The sequence below is a fragment of the Rhincodon typus genome, chromosome 7 (assembly GCF_021869965.1).
Source record: "Rhincodon typus isolate 14 chromosome 7, sRhiTyp1.1, whole genome shotgun sequence".
In the NCBI taxonomy this organism is placed as follows: Eukaryota; Metazoa; Chordata; class Chondrichthyes; order Orectolobiformes; family Rhincodontidae; genus Rhincodon; species Rhincodon typus.
In genome coordinates, this window is record NC_063338.1 from 93,147,132 (window position 1) to 93,161,545 (window position 14,414).

General features: G+C 41.2%; 1 protein-coding gene across 1 annotated transcript in view; it reads right to left on the reverse strand.

Moving 5' to 3' along the window:
- Nucleotides 1-14,414, reverse strand: part of cfap65 (cilia and flagella associated protein 65) — a 405,073-nt gene that overhangs the window by 11,350 nt on the left and 379,309 nt on the right. Inside the window, exons 30-32 of the mRNA XM_048599270.1 lie at nt 12,532-13,221; nt 10,741-10,875; nt 888-959 (exon numbers count right to left, since the gene is read on the reverse strand). Of these exons, the coding sequence (XP_048455227.1) occupies nt 888-959; nt 10,741-10,875; nt 12,532-13,221 (897 nt within the window). The remainder of the gene's footprint in view (nt 1-887; nt 960-10,740; nt 10,876-12,531; nt 13,222-14,414) is intronic.

Below are 14,414 nucleotides of genomic sequence, written 5' to 3' on the forward strand. Positions count from 1 at the left end.
CCCTCCCCCATTTCTGATGAAGGGTCTAGGCCCGAAACGTCAGCCTTCCTGCTCCTATGATGCTGCTTGGCCTGCTGTGTTCATCCAGCTCTACACCTTGTTATCTAAGCTATTGACATCATTGTTCTTATATTTACTGGGGACGTATAGCCAGGATTTCCCTCCTATTCACAAATTGTGATTTCAAGGGTCAACATTTGGTTGGGATTAATCTTTTAATACTATGCTTAGGGAGTTTTGAGTACTTTTTAAAAAATCTTAGATCCAAATAACTGTAGAATTTTGGGTTAAGTTTGCAAACAGAGGATGTACAGGTGGAGTTAGGATTTGGGAATCAGAGTAAAGGGTTGATCCTCATTAGTAACCTACAAACCATCCCAAGAGTAAGAAGGGGTGTGGAGCATGAGCCTCGTTCCTGTAACCAAAGCAGAAGTTAAAACAGGCATAATTACAAACTTGCAATGCAACAACCAAACCTAACCCTTACTGTCAAATACTGTGGATGATGGAAATTTGAAACATATTTGGAGATTGCTGGAAAAACTCAGCAGGTCTCGCCACATCTATGGAGAGAGGAACAGAATTAATGAGTCAAACAAGAGTTTCAAGTCCAGTATGACTCTTCCTCATAACTGTTGAGTTTTTCCAGCATTTTATGTGTTTGTTTCTAACCCCAAACCTAATGTTACACACAGCAGCATTAGATGGTTAATTCCTGAGGCTCATAGGATTAATCCAAGTAGATCCAATTTAAGAGCACAGCACAGGCATGATAGGACAAATGGTTTTCTCCTCAATACAATTTTCATAATTCAACAAACTGTCACTTCCACTAATCACACATTTGCAACATCCACAAAAAAAAGTTGTGAAGCATCATTACATACGTGGGGATGCTGCGATCCAATTCTTCCTTACTCGGTGAAATATCTTGGATGCTAAAAGGCTCCAGAGTAGTTCTAAAAGTCAGACAAAGCTAAAGATTATTGTTAAATTTTAGTCTTAAAATATCACATGTTTCTTCATATAGTTTGTTATGTGACTGAGACGTGGAGCCTATTTTGACTCAGAGTTAATTCCTTATCGATGATCAGATCTACCACTGATGTCATTGCTGAAGAACAGGATACTGGTGAGGTCACACCTGGAGTACCTTGTGCAGATTCAGTTGCTAAGCCAAGGAGGATACTTGCATTAGATGGAATGAACAGAATTTCACTAGGATTGGTTTAGGGGATTGGCCCACATGTATAATAAACAACTTACTGCTGAAAATCTGAAATAAAAATAAAAAGTACTGGAGCAAGTCAGCAGGTCAGCAGCATCTGTGGAAAAAGAAACAAAGTTAACATCTCAAGTTCATGATGGATCTTTTTCAGAACTGTCAATTTTTGGTAGAAGCAGGCATGGTTAGGGGACTATGAGGTAGAAGGCTGTGGAGGAGAAATCTCCAGAGGAGATGAGGTCAGTGACTGTCCTGGAAATAAAATCTTGGAACTCAGTGGTGTGGGAAGGTAGAAGGAGACGTCAAAGAGTTACATTCACCTTCTGCAAGGGAGAGGTCAGCATGCCCCCTTATCAGCAGGACTGATAACAAAGTCAGGGTTAGACTTGAGAGAATGGAGTACAGCAAGTTCAGAAGGTTAGAGTGGGTGAGGGAAGCAGAGAAATTAAAGTGGCCAATGTCATGTTAGCAGTTCTCGATGAGGTGAGCAAATGCAGATGAAAGACCACAGGGAGGGAACCAGGTGGAGGGGGCGTACTGGAGACTGGTGAAAGGTTCTGTGTGGCAGGGAAAGGATTCCTATCCAGAGAAGTGGGCACGGAGACGAAGATAACGGAAGAAGAATTCAACATCAGGTCATGCCAAAAATACATTGAGGTGGGAGCGGCAAGGGATAAAACCAAGTTTTTTGCTGAGCACACATTGCTCAGCATCAGAGAGGGACAGGAGACGGAGGAAGAGGAGGAGAGAAGAAATCCAGAGGGGCATTGATACCCAAGAGTTTTTGGAGCTAACATCTGAAAGGAAAAGAAAAAGTTTCTTCTTAAACCAAAGAATGACTAAGATTGAAATGGAAATGGGGGTCAGGACAGACTGAGTGGTGTGAGAGTGTGTGCATGTGGCACATTTGGTACTGAGAGTGGAGCTCAAGAAAGCTGCCTGAGGAGTGCTGTATGTCCCAGAGATACCTGTAATCCTGGGTAATTTTGAAACATGAAGCATGGAGCTCTAATTGGAATCCATGTGGGGTACGGCAGACCTGAAAACAATCAAAAAGGAGATGTGGCTGTGAAAGCGAGTATTGACAAACGTGAGACAGGAAAGACAAAACAATGAAGGTGAGCAGGCCAGAAGATTAAAACAGAAATCCCACTGAGGAGAAGATCGGAACTTCTTCAAGGTGGGGAATACCTGGAAAGACTTATGAGGACAGGCTGAATAAACTAGGCTTACAATCCCTGGAATTCAAATGAGTGAGAGATGATCTGATTGAAGGGAAAACAAATTCTTTGGAAATTTGATGGGGTTTCCCCAATCGGGCGAATCCAGAACAGTCGAATCACCACCACTCGCAGTTTACCTCCAAGGCACTCACCATTGTCATAGACTAGACCAGATCCCCTCAAAGTATTTTAAGAAGGCAGCCTGGACCTTAACCTTTTCTTATTTTAAAGGCAAATGTAAAGTTCTGTGATCCAGGTGCAATTCAACATTAAGCAAAACACAATTTATTCAAACACTTCAGTAAATTGCAATGAAAGAAAGAAGAACTTACAATAACTTAACTCTACCGGAAATCTTAACAGAATAATAGGTACAGTAACTATTACTAATTAACTGTTCCAATATAACAACATCCCATAAACACACCACCTGGCAAAAAGGCAAATTCAGAAATCAGATTTTGGCACATGCAACACCCACAGTAGGAACAGAAACCCTGGCTTTTAGCTGTAAGCAAGAGAGGCGGAAATAGCTTCTACTTTTTCAAGACTCCAGCAGTTTCTGCTGAATCTAAAAACTAAAATAAACCTAGAAATCCTGGTCTGAGAGAGCTGGTCACTCTCATCCAGGCTGCTTCTATTGTGCCAACTTTAAAAATTCCAATCACAAACTGTTTACCTTACCACAGCCTAATCAGTACCTCTCATCTCTCTCTGAAAAGAAGCCAGGATAAAATATACCTCTTAAAGCCACAGCAACATCACACCTACCCCCTTAAAGAAAACCGTCAACATTCAAAGATGGCTTCATTTTTAAAAAACCCTTAGTCTTACTCTATCAGTACACTACAATACATATATATTACACTGACTTTAAACATTCAACATTCACTACTACAGTCTATTTCAGGCTGTTTATTCCCGCCACCAAACACCTCCATCTTTCTTCATCAAAGTTGTGACAACTCATCAGCAATTACGTTCTTTCGTCCTGCCACATCTATCATTTTCAAATTTAATGGTCGCAATAAGAAGCACCATCTAAATAGTTTGGAATTTTTGCCCTTAAATTTCTCCAAAATCTTTTAAGGGGTTATGATCAGTATATACAATTATCTCAGACAAATTACTGTCATTTTAAATGTTGAAATGTTGTAACATCAACACCTGGCTCTAGGTTTCCTTCTCAATCATGGATTATATCTGTTGACGATCATTCAATTTTCTGGAAAAATACCCAATAGGACTTTCTATCTTCTCGTCGTCTTCTTGCAAGAGTACAGCACTGACACCCACGTCACTTGCATCGATAGCCAGCTTGTATGGCTTTGTGCAATCAGGTGTGGCTAACACTGGGACAGCGGTTAACACAGCTTTCAGGCTGTCAAATGCCTTCTGACACTCCTCCGTCCACTGAAATTTCTACATTTCTTCAATAAGTCAGTCAGTGGAACAACCACACAGCTAAAATTTTGACACAAGTTAGAAAAAAAACTCAATCCCAGGAATCATAGTTATGCCCTCTTCAATGGTATAGGAAACTCCCCTATAATCTGTGTTTTCACATTCTGTGGGGCCATCTGTCCCTATCCGATAACATGGACCAGGAATGTGACTTGGGTTTTTGCAAACTCACCCTTAGCCAGGTTTATCACCAAGCCTGCCTCCAGAAGTTGATCAAACAATCCTGACAGATGCTGCAAATGTTCCTTCCATGTGTGACTAAAAATCACCAGGTCATCAAAGAACAAAGAACATAGAAAATTACAGCACAGGAACAGACCCTTCGGCCCTCCAAGCCTGCGCCGATCCAGATCCTCTATCTAAACCTGTCGCCTATTTTCCAAGGATCTGTATCCCTCTGCTCCCTGCCCATTCATGTATCTGTCTAGACACATCTTAAATGACGCTGTCGTGCCCGCCTCTACCACCTCCACTGGCAACACGTTCCAGGCACCCACCACCCTCTACGTAAAGAACTTTCCACACATATCTCCCTTAAACTTTTCCCCTCTCACTTTGAAATCGTGACCCCTAGTAATGGAGTCCCCCACTCTGTGAAAAAGCTTCTTGCTATCCACCCTCTCTATACCTCTCACGATTTTGTAGACCTCAATCAGGTCCCCCCTCAACCTCCGTCTTTCTAATGTAAATAATCCTAATCTACTCAACCTCTCTTCATAGCTAGCACCATACCAGGCAACATCCTGGTGAACCTCCTCTGCACCCTCTCCAAAGCATCCACATCTTTTTGGTAATGTGGCGACCAGAACTGTACGTAGTATTCCAAATGTGGTTGAACCAAAGTCCTATACACTGTAACATGACCTGCCAACTCTTGTACTCAATAGCCCGTCCGATGAATGAAAGCATGCCGTATGCCTTCCTGACCACTCTATCCACCTGCGATGTCACCTTCAGGGTACAATGGACCTGAACAGCCAGATCTCTCTGTGTATCAATTTTCCCCAGGGCTTTTCCATTTACCACATAGTTCGCTCTTGAATTGGATCTTCCAAAATGCATCACCTTGCATTTGCCTGGATTGAACTCCATCTGCCATTTCTCCGCCCAACTCTCCAATCTATCTATATTCTGCTGCATTCTCCAACAATCCCCTTCACTATCTGCTACTCCACCAATCTTAGTGTCATCTGCAAACTTGCTAATCAGACCATCTATACCTTCCTCAAGATCATTTATATATACCACAAACAACAGTGGTCCCAACACAGATCCCTGTGGAACACCACTAGTCACAGTTCTCCATTTTGAGAAACTCCCTTCCACTACAACTCTCTGTCTCCTGTTGCCCAGCCAATTCTCTATCCATCTAGCTAATACACCCTGGACCCAATGCGACTTCATTTTCTCCATCAGCCTACCATGGGGAACCTTATCAAACGCCTTACTGAAGTCCATGTATATGACATCTACAGCCCTTCCCTCATCTATCAACTTTGTCACTTCCTTAAAGAATTCTATCAAGTTAGTAAGACATGACCTTCCCTGAACAAAACCATGCTGCCTATCACTAATAAGCCCATTTTCTTCCAAATGTAAATCGATCCTTTCCCTCAGTGTCTTCTCCAGCAGCTTCCCCACCACTGACGTCAGGCTCACCGGTCTATAATTACCTGGATTATCCTTGCTACCCTTCTTAAACAAGGGGAAACATTAGCAATTCTCCAGTCTTCCGGGACCTCACCTGTGCTTAAGGATGCTGCAAAGATATCTGTTAAGGCCCCAGCTATTTCCTCCCTCGCTTCCCTCAGTAACCTGGGATAGATCCCATCTGGACCTGGGGACTTGTCCACCCTAATGCCTTTTAGAATATCCAACACTTCCCCCTTCCTTATGCCAACTTGACCTAGAATAATCAAACATCTATCCCTAACCTCAACATCCGTTATGTTCCTCTCCTCAGTGAATACTGACACAAAGTACTCATTAAGAATCTCACTCATTTTCTCTGACTCCTCGCATAACTTCCCTCCTTTGTCCTTGAGTGGGCCAACCCTGTCTCTAGTTACCCTCTTGCTCCTTATGTATGAATAAAAGGCTTTGGGATTTTCCTTAACACTGTTTGCTAAAGATACTTCATGACCCCTTTTAGCCCTCTTAATTCCTCGTTTCAGCTTTGTCTGTTTTCAGTTGCATAGACCTTATGTATGCTTCCTTTTTCCTCTTTGCTAGTCTCACAATTTCACCTGTCATCCATGGTTCCCTAATCTTGCCCTTTCTATCCCTCATTTTCACAGGGACATGTCTGTCCTGCACTCTAATCAACCTCTCTTTAAAAGCCTCCCACATATCAAATGTGGATTTACCCTCAAACAGCTACTCCCAATCCACATTCCCCAGCTCCTGCCAAATTTTGCTATTGTTGGCCTTCCCCCAATTCAGCACTCTTCCTTTAGAACCACTCTCATCTTTGTCTATCAGTATTCTAAAACTTACGGAATTGTGATCACTATTCCCAAAGTAATCCCCTACTGAAACTTCAACCACCTGGCCGGGCTCATTCCCCAACACCAGGTCCAGTATGGCCCCTTCCCGAGTTGGACTATTTACATAATGTCCTAGAAAACCCTCCTGGATGCTCCTGACAAATTGTGCTCCATCTAAACCCCTAACACTAAGTGAATCCCAGTCAATGTTGGGAAAGTTAAAATCTCCCATCATCACCACCCTGTTGCTCCTAAATCTTTCCATAATCTGTCTACATATTTGTGCCTCTATCTCATGCTCGCTGTTGGGAGGCCTGTAGTACAGCTCCAACATCATTACCGCATCCTTCCTATTTCTGAGCTCTGCCATATTGCCTCACTGCTCGAGTCCTCCATAGTGCCCTCCTTCAGCACAGCTGTGATATCCTCTTTGACCAGTAACGCAACTCCTCCACCCCTTTTACCTCCCTCTCTATCCCGCCTGAAGCATCTATATCCTGGGATATTTAATTGCCAATCTTGCCCTTCCCTCAACCAAGTCTCAGTAATAGCAATAACATCATACTCCCAGGTACTAATCCAAGCACTAAGTTCATCTACCTTACCTACTACACTTCTCGCATTAAAACAAATGCACCTCAGACCACCTGTCCCTTTGCGTTCATCATCTGCTCTCTGCCTACTCTTCCCCTTAGTCACACTGACTTCATTATCTAGTTCCTTACAGGCTTTAGTTACTACCTCCTTACTGTCCACTAGCCTCCTCCATTGATATACACCACACAATTTGGTAATTCAGAAGTGACTTTATTGGTTAGTCTTTGAATTGTGGCTGGCACAGCATACCAAATGGCATGACTTTAAATTGATATGGTGTCACAAAAACCGAAATTCCTTTTGCTCTTTCAGGTAAAGGTACCTGCAGGTATCCTCTGAGTAAGTCCAACTTAAAATATAAGTTTCTTGCCCCAATTCTCAATACAGTCTTCCAAACGTGGAGTAGGATATGAATCAGACTTTGTAACTGTATTTCCTTTGCAATAATCCACACATAATCGTTGGGTGCCAGCTGGTTTTTGGCATCATGACTATAGGTGAGCTTCAGTCGCTGCAAATCACTTCAATTATGTTGTCTTTGAGCTTGCTTTCAACCTCTTTTTGAACTTGTGACAACTTTAGCGCGTTAAGTCTATAAAGATGTTGCTTCATTGGAACAGCATTTCCTATATCTACATCATGTGTAATTAGATTAGTACTTCCCAGCTTATTCTCACAGGTCTCCCTGTGTAATTGTAATAACTCTTTCAGGTCATTTTGATTTTCCTCTGGGAGGTAATTCAGTAATTTATCACAATTTTTGAGATCTTCCTCATTGTCCAATTTAATTTGAGGAATGTTCAATGCAAAATTGTCTGAACTTGGTTCTTCAATCTGTGTTGTAACCAGTAACACATTCCCCTTTCACCTTCCTTCCCTATCAAAATACCTTTTGAGCATATTCACGTGACACACTCTGTGAGCTTTCTTTCAGTCTGGCATTCTTATCAATTAATTCATCTCACTCAATTTCCTTTCGATTTGATAAAGCCCACTAAACATTGCTTTTAAAGGTTCACAGAGCACTCGAAGTAACACTAAAAATTTATCTCCACTAGCAAAACTGCAAATTTTTGATTTCTTGTTTGCTTCCTGTTTCATCATATGCTGTGCTACTTTAAAATGCTGTTGAGCCAATTCACCCACTTTATTTAATCTTTGCCTAAAATTTGACACATAGTCCAAACGTGTGGTCTCTAAACTCCGACTCACCATTTTCTCCTTAATTAATTTCAGTGGTCCTCTCACCTCATGCCCAAAAACTCATTCAAATGGACTGAATTTGATAGATCCATATGGTACATCCCTAATTGCAAAAAGTACAAATGGGTTTCCTTTATCCCAATCCCTTGAATATAAGCCCTCAAAATGGTCTTTAAAATTGATGCCAACATTGTAATGCTCCCTGGATTTGAATTGTTTTATTCCCAAGCTATCCATAACTTACTTGAATAATTTCAATGTAGAATTTCACCTTGATCTGATTGTATCTCTGTGGGTAGTCCATATCTAGTAAAACATTTGAGTAGCACTTCTACAATTGATGTCGGAAGCCAAACTTTGATTTATAAATCAACCAATAATCATCTGCCATTTCTGCTGCTAATCTTGCAATTCTAACTCTCCGCTCTTCCACGTAAGTTCTCACCATTTCAGGAAGTGAATTTTTGAACTCCTCCAAAATAATTGTCTCTTTAAGAGCATTTATATGTTTGATCTACTTTCAATGCCCTTATCACCTATCAAAAATATTTTGTTTGACCCTTTCAAACTCAATGTACGTTTTACCTCCTTAGATTTCTGAAACTTTGTCTGTAAGCTTCTGGCACTAGCTCGTATGCTCTTAAGTTGGCTTTCTTTACCTCCTCACCCCCCAGATACCTTCTCTGATAGTGCTGCGAATAACTCACTAGCTCTACCTACCAACTTTGCCTGGATCAACAATTCCTGTGTGGTCACCAGCCATTTCATTTGTTTAGCCACTTTCTCAAATTAAATGAAAAAGGCTTCGGTATCCTTCTCATCGAATTTAGGCAATGTTGGGACATAATTAACAGATCCCCACCAGGCCTTTGGTTACAATGGGTTTGTTTGTCATCACTATCCTTCTCACTAAGCCTACCTTTTACATTCACCGCAGCCCTTTCAAATTGACATTCCTCTCTAGTCACGAACTGCTGAAGTTCAAACTCTCTCCCTTTCTGCTTTTCTTCTGCTAGGGCTATTCTTTCCTTATTGTTTTCTTCTGCCAGGGCTATCCTTTCTTTTTCTTTTGCCTCTAATTCAAGCTGCTTCATTTGTAAATGAATTTTAGCCATTTCCAAAAATTCCAGTGACATTTCTGGCAATTGTAAATGTTAAGCTATTGCTGCAATTACCTCCCTTTTTTGCATGGACAAAGGCAACCCCAACTCCAGCTTGTCTGCCAATTCCAAAGCTTCGCCTTGCTCACTTTCTGTAAAACTTCCAAAGTGACTTCTTTCACCCCAGAAAACTCGTAGTGATTGAAAGAGCCATTACTAAATAAGGGTCACCCTGTTTAAACCAACTGAATTCAACACCCAAAACAAAAGACACTAACACTTACCACTCGCTGCCTTTGAATCCAATAATCCTATCCCAAACTGGAATTAGAGATTTTGATTTTGACAAGAGGTCCCAATTTGTTATGGACCAGACCAAACACCCTCAAAATGTTTTAAGTAGGTAGCCTAGACCATAACTTTTTCTGATTTTATAGACAAATGTAGAGCGGTGTGTTCCAGGTGCAATTCAACCGGTCAGACTACTCGATGTTAAGCAAGACACAATTTATTCAAACACGATAGTTAAAATACAACACAAGAAAGAAAAACTTAACAAAATAATAAAGTGCCTATTACTAATTAAATATTTCAATATTATAACATTCCATAAACACAACCCTTGGCAATTTGGCAAATTCAGAAAACAGATTTTCTTACATGCAACACCTGCAGTTCCCCTTCAAGAAACACACCATCCTGCTGTCACTGGGCTAAGACCCTGGAACTCTCTCCCAAAGAGCACAGTGGCTGCATGATCAGCATGTTTGAAGACAACACCTCACAATCACCATTTCCGAGGCAATTAAGATGTGCAATAAATGCTGATTTTTCCAGAAATGCTCACCTCCCACGACCAAATGAAAGAATACATAATATGCTTGGGTTATGTCGTATTATAGTCAATATATATTACAATTAAAAAGCTTAACCAGCCCATGCCAGTATTTATACTCCAATCAAGTGCCCTCCCCACAGACATCCATCTGTGCTAGTCTAGCTTAAGTTACTCTGTATGAGACAAATTCTATATTCTAATCATTCCCCATGAGATGTTTCTCCTGAAATCCTTATTTCATTCTTGGTGTTCACCAAAACGCATCATCGCTGGTTAAGGACTCTTCAAAATTGACATCTGCTCTAGGTTTACACCACTCAACCCCATTAAACTTTAATAAAGGAACCTCTGTCAGATCACTCCTTTTCAATTTCTTTCTTTGAATACTCACAAAATCTTCTGCACCAGCACTCCCCACATCCAAAATCCCCGACTGTCACCACCCAAGGATACCACATTTTCTAAAGTATTTACCAAACGATCCATCAGAGGAACAGAGTGTCGGTGAAACATGGCAAACATGTAGCACGCGTATAATTGCACAAGTGACCAGTGTCAAGCAATTGCCAAATGATAATTTCACTCCCTGACCCCTGAGTTTTACCTGGATGTTACAGGAGGCAGACTGATTACCCTAGGTCGAGCTGTCAGAACGACCTCCCCACGACTGGCTTCTATCAATATGTTCTGCAGCGTGTTCTCCAGAATTGATTCCAAGAAGTCACAGAACTCCGGGATTCTGGATACAGGTAAGGGTGATTGGGAGGGATAAGAGGTTATCAAACACCCCAACTGGTTATGTAAGATTATTCTAAAAGCTGCAATTAAAATAATTACAATGAATATATAAATTTGTGTCAATCAGAAATACAAGAGTCTGCCAATATTTGAAACAGAATTTTACATTACTGATCTCCCAGGTTAAACCTCAGTCTGCACACCATCCAAACAGTAAATGCCTGTATATCCTGGATATTGATTTTAAGTAAGCATTTAGCATGTTTGTACTGACCATCCAGTCCTCCACAAGAACTTGTGTTTATGTGACACCTTTGAAATTGTAAAATATTGAGGTGCCTCACAGGAGTTTACTACACAAGATTTGACACATTTGAAATATTGTGTTCAGTTCCGGGCACCTTACTTAAGGAAGAGTATTAAAGTCCTGGAGAGAGTTCAATGGAGAATGATACCAGGCATGAGAGATTTTAGATGTAAGGAAAGATTCCAGAGTTTGGGCTTATTCTCCTTGGAACAGCGAAGATTAAGAAGTGACTTTATTGAGGTGTTCAAAATTATGAACAATTTTGACAGGGTAAAGAAGGATGTTCTGTTTCCACTAGTTGGAGGTCAATAACTAAAGGTGTCACAATTTCAAAATTGTCAGCAACAGAGCTAGGAATGAAATGAGGAAAAAGTTTTTACTCAGAGTTGTTAGGTTTTGGAATGCACTGCCTAGGAAAGTGGTGGTGGTAGATTTTAAGGTGGTGGTTTTAAGAGAGAGCAGGATATATATTTAAAAGTGATGAAGTTAGAGGGCTATGGAGATAGGGCTAGAGGATGTGACAAACTGGGTAGCTCTTTTGGAAGTCATTATAGACACGATGGGTCAAATGGCCTACTTCTGAACTGTAAAATTCTATGATTCTAACTATATGAGGAGATCTTAGGATGGCCAGCAGTTTGGTCAAAGTGGTAAGCTTAAAAAGAGTCTTAAAAGAGAAAAGAGAGACCGAAAGTGAAGAGGTTTAGGAAGGAAATTTTAGCAGACAGCCCAGTCGGGACAAGGCACAGCTCTCATCAAAACGTCCAAACAAGGCCAGAACTGGAGGAGATTTTGGAGAGATGAAAGAAGAAAGCAAAAAGTTATAAAGCACCTTTCAAAATCTCAGTCCCAAAGAGCATAACAGCCAATGAAATAATTTTGAAATATTATCGCTGTAATATGTAGGAAATGTAGCAGCTATTATAGACATAGCAAGCTCCAAAGAACAGTGACGTGATAATAACCAGATAATGTTTGCTTTAAGCATGATAATTGAGATAAATATTGAACAGGACTCTATGAATAGCCTGTCTTCAAAACAGTGCCACAAAATCTTTGAGGGCAAACGGTCCTCTGACTTGTTAGTACTGCATCATAGGTCCACATAGATTTTTATGTTCAAGTCTCTGGAGTAGATCTTGAACACATAGAGCTTCTAAATGAAAAGCAGCAGTGCTAATGCCCTGAACCACAGCATGCAAGGCTATCGAACAGAGAAAGTGCTGAAGAAATTCAGCAGGTCTGGCAGCATCAAAAAGATCATAAGGTTGAAGAAGGTTGCAGAAATAGGAAAAGGCTTACCAATACCTATTATATAAAACATTGTTTCTCCTTTACAATGTTATTTACCTTTTCAGATTTCGCCTCCGCGCGAGCTGCTCTTCCATGCGAATGGCACTCAATGACGCTTGCATTTCCTCAGTCAGCCAGTCTTCCTCCGTTTCATTACCAGCCTGCTCCAAGCTCTGATTTGCATCAGGAACTGCTGATGTCATCGAGTTCACATCCTCTTCGGCTTCCGTTGGTTGGGCGTCATCGAGTTCCTGGCCCTGAACGCCATCGGAACTCCGTGGTATATTCGAGGTCAACTCATCTTCGGTTTCTGTCTGTTGGGTGTTTTCCAGTTCCTGGCTCAGACCATCATCTGAGCTGTCAGCTACAGTCGAGGCCTCCTCTCCTTCACCTTCATTTCGTTGACTGTTGTCCGCATCCTGATCCTGAACAGAGTCTCTGTGCTTTGTCACAGTCAATGTCAATTCTATGTCAGCATCTGTTGTTTGAGTATTGTCTGGCTCCTGATCCCCACCAGCATCAGAAGCCACTGGTATAGATGAGATCTGCTCTTTTTTGGTTTCTATGGGTTGGATATTGTCCGATTCCTGAACCTGGGAAGCGTCTGCATCCTTCGATTTTGCAAGCTCATTGCTCTTCAGAGCCAACTCTTCAGCATCCTCACTCCAGAATTGTCTATAATAAGGGATGGGCTCAGCAGTTCCTTCAACCAGTACGTGCTGAAAGTGACAGTCTTCCTGCAGACACCTTAGATTAAACAAAACAAAAACATAATAGGTTTTAATTAGCCCTTAGAAGTTGCATAATATAACAAACAAACAGGATAAACTGATGGTCTCCCTGATTGATGTTTGAAGTCTCAATATTTAATGACTTATGAAGAATTTATATTTATACAGTGCCTTTAACATAATAAGATATCTCAAGCTCCTTCACAAAAGCATTATAAATCAAATTTTGACACCATGGCACATGAGGAGCTATGAGATGAGATGGCCAAAAACTAGGCAGGTTCTAAGGACTGTCTTAAAGGAGGACAGAGACACAGAGAGTTAGGGACAGAATTCCGGAGCTTAATGCTCATGCAGCTGGAGGCATGGGAATGGCTAAATTTGGAGATGCCCATGAGGCCAAAAGTGGATGAGCAAGGATGTTTTGGAGGGTTGTGGCACTGGAGGACATTACAGATATCCAGAGCAGCGAAGCTAGGAATGGAATTGAAAACAAGTGCGAACATTTTAAAATTAAGGCATTACTTGACCAGAAGCAAATATAGGTCAGCAAGCACCAGAGTTAAGTAAAATGGGATTTGCTACAAGATACGATACAGGCAGCAAATCTTTGGATGACCTCAAGTTGATGGATAGCAGAATTTGGAGATCACTATTATCAACATGAGAACTGTTCGGCTACTTGTTACAAGGAAGAGATTCACCGTAAGTTATGGATTGACAGAAGTTGCTGGACAATCTACACCAATCCATTGCAGCAATATATCATCTAATGGTCCCAATATTTACTGCGATGAACTTTGTGAGCAGTTTTCCAAGCAATTTTTCAGATGGAAATCCAGCTGAAATGACAGATTCGAATCCCTGTTGGGCCAGCACTACTCCAGGAGAGATCACAAGTCAAGTGCAAGTAGGAAACTTATAGCTCGGTTAGCAGGAGCAAAAACAATTGATTGATTTTTTTTGTTGTCACATGTAGTCTGGTTTCCTCCCGCAGTCCAAAGATGTGCAGGTTAGGTGGATTGGCCATGCTAAATTGCCCATAATGTTCAGGGATGTGTAGATTAGATGGCTTACAGGGGGATGGGCCTGGGTGGGATGCTCTGAGGTTTGGTGTGGACTTGTTAGGCCGAAGGGCCTGTTTCCACACTGTAGGGATTCTATGATGATGATGATGATGATGATGATGATGATGATGATGATGATGAT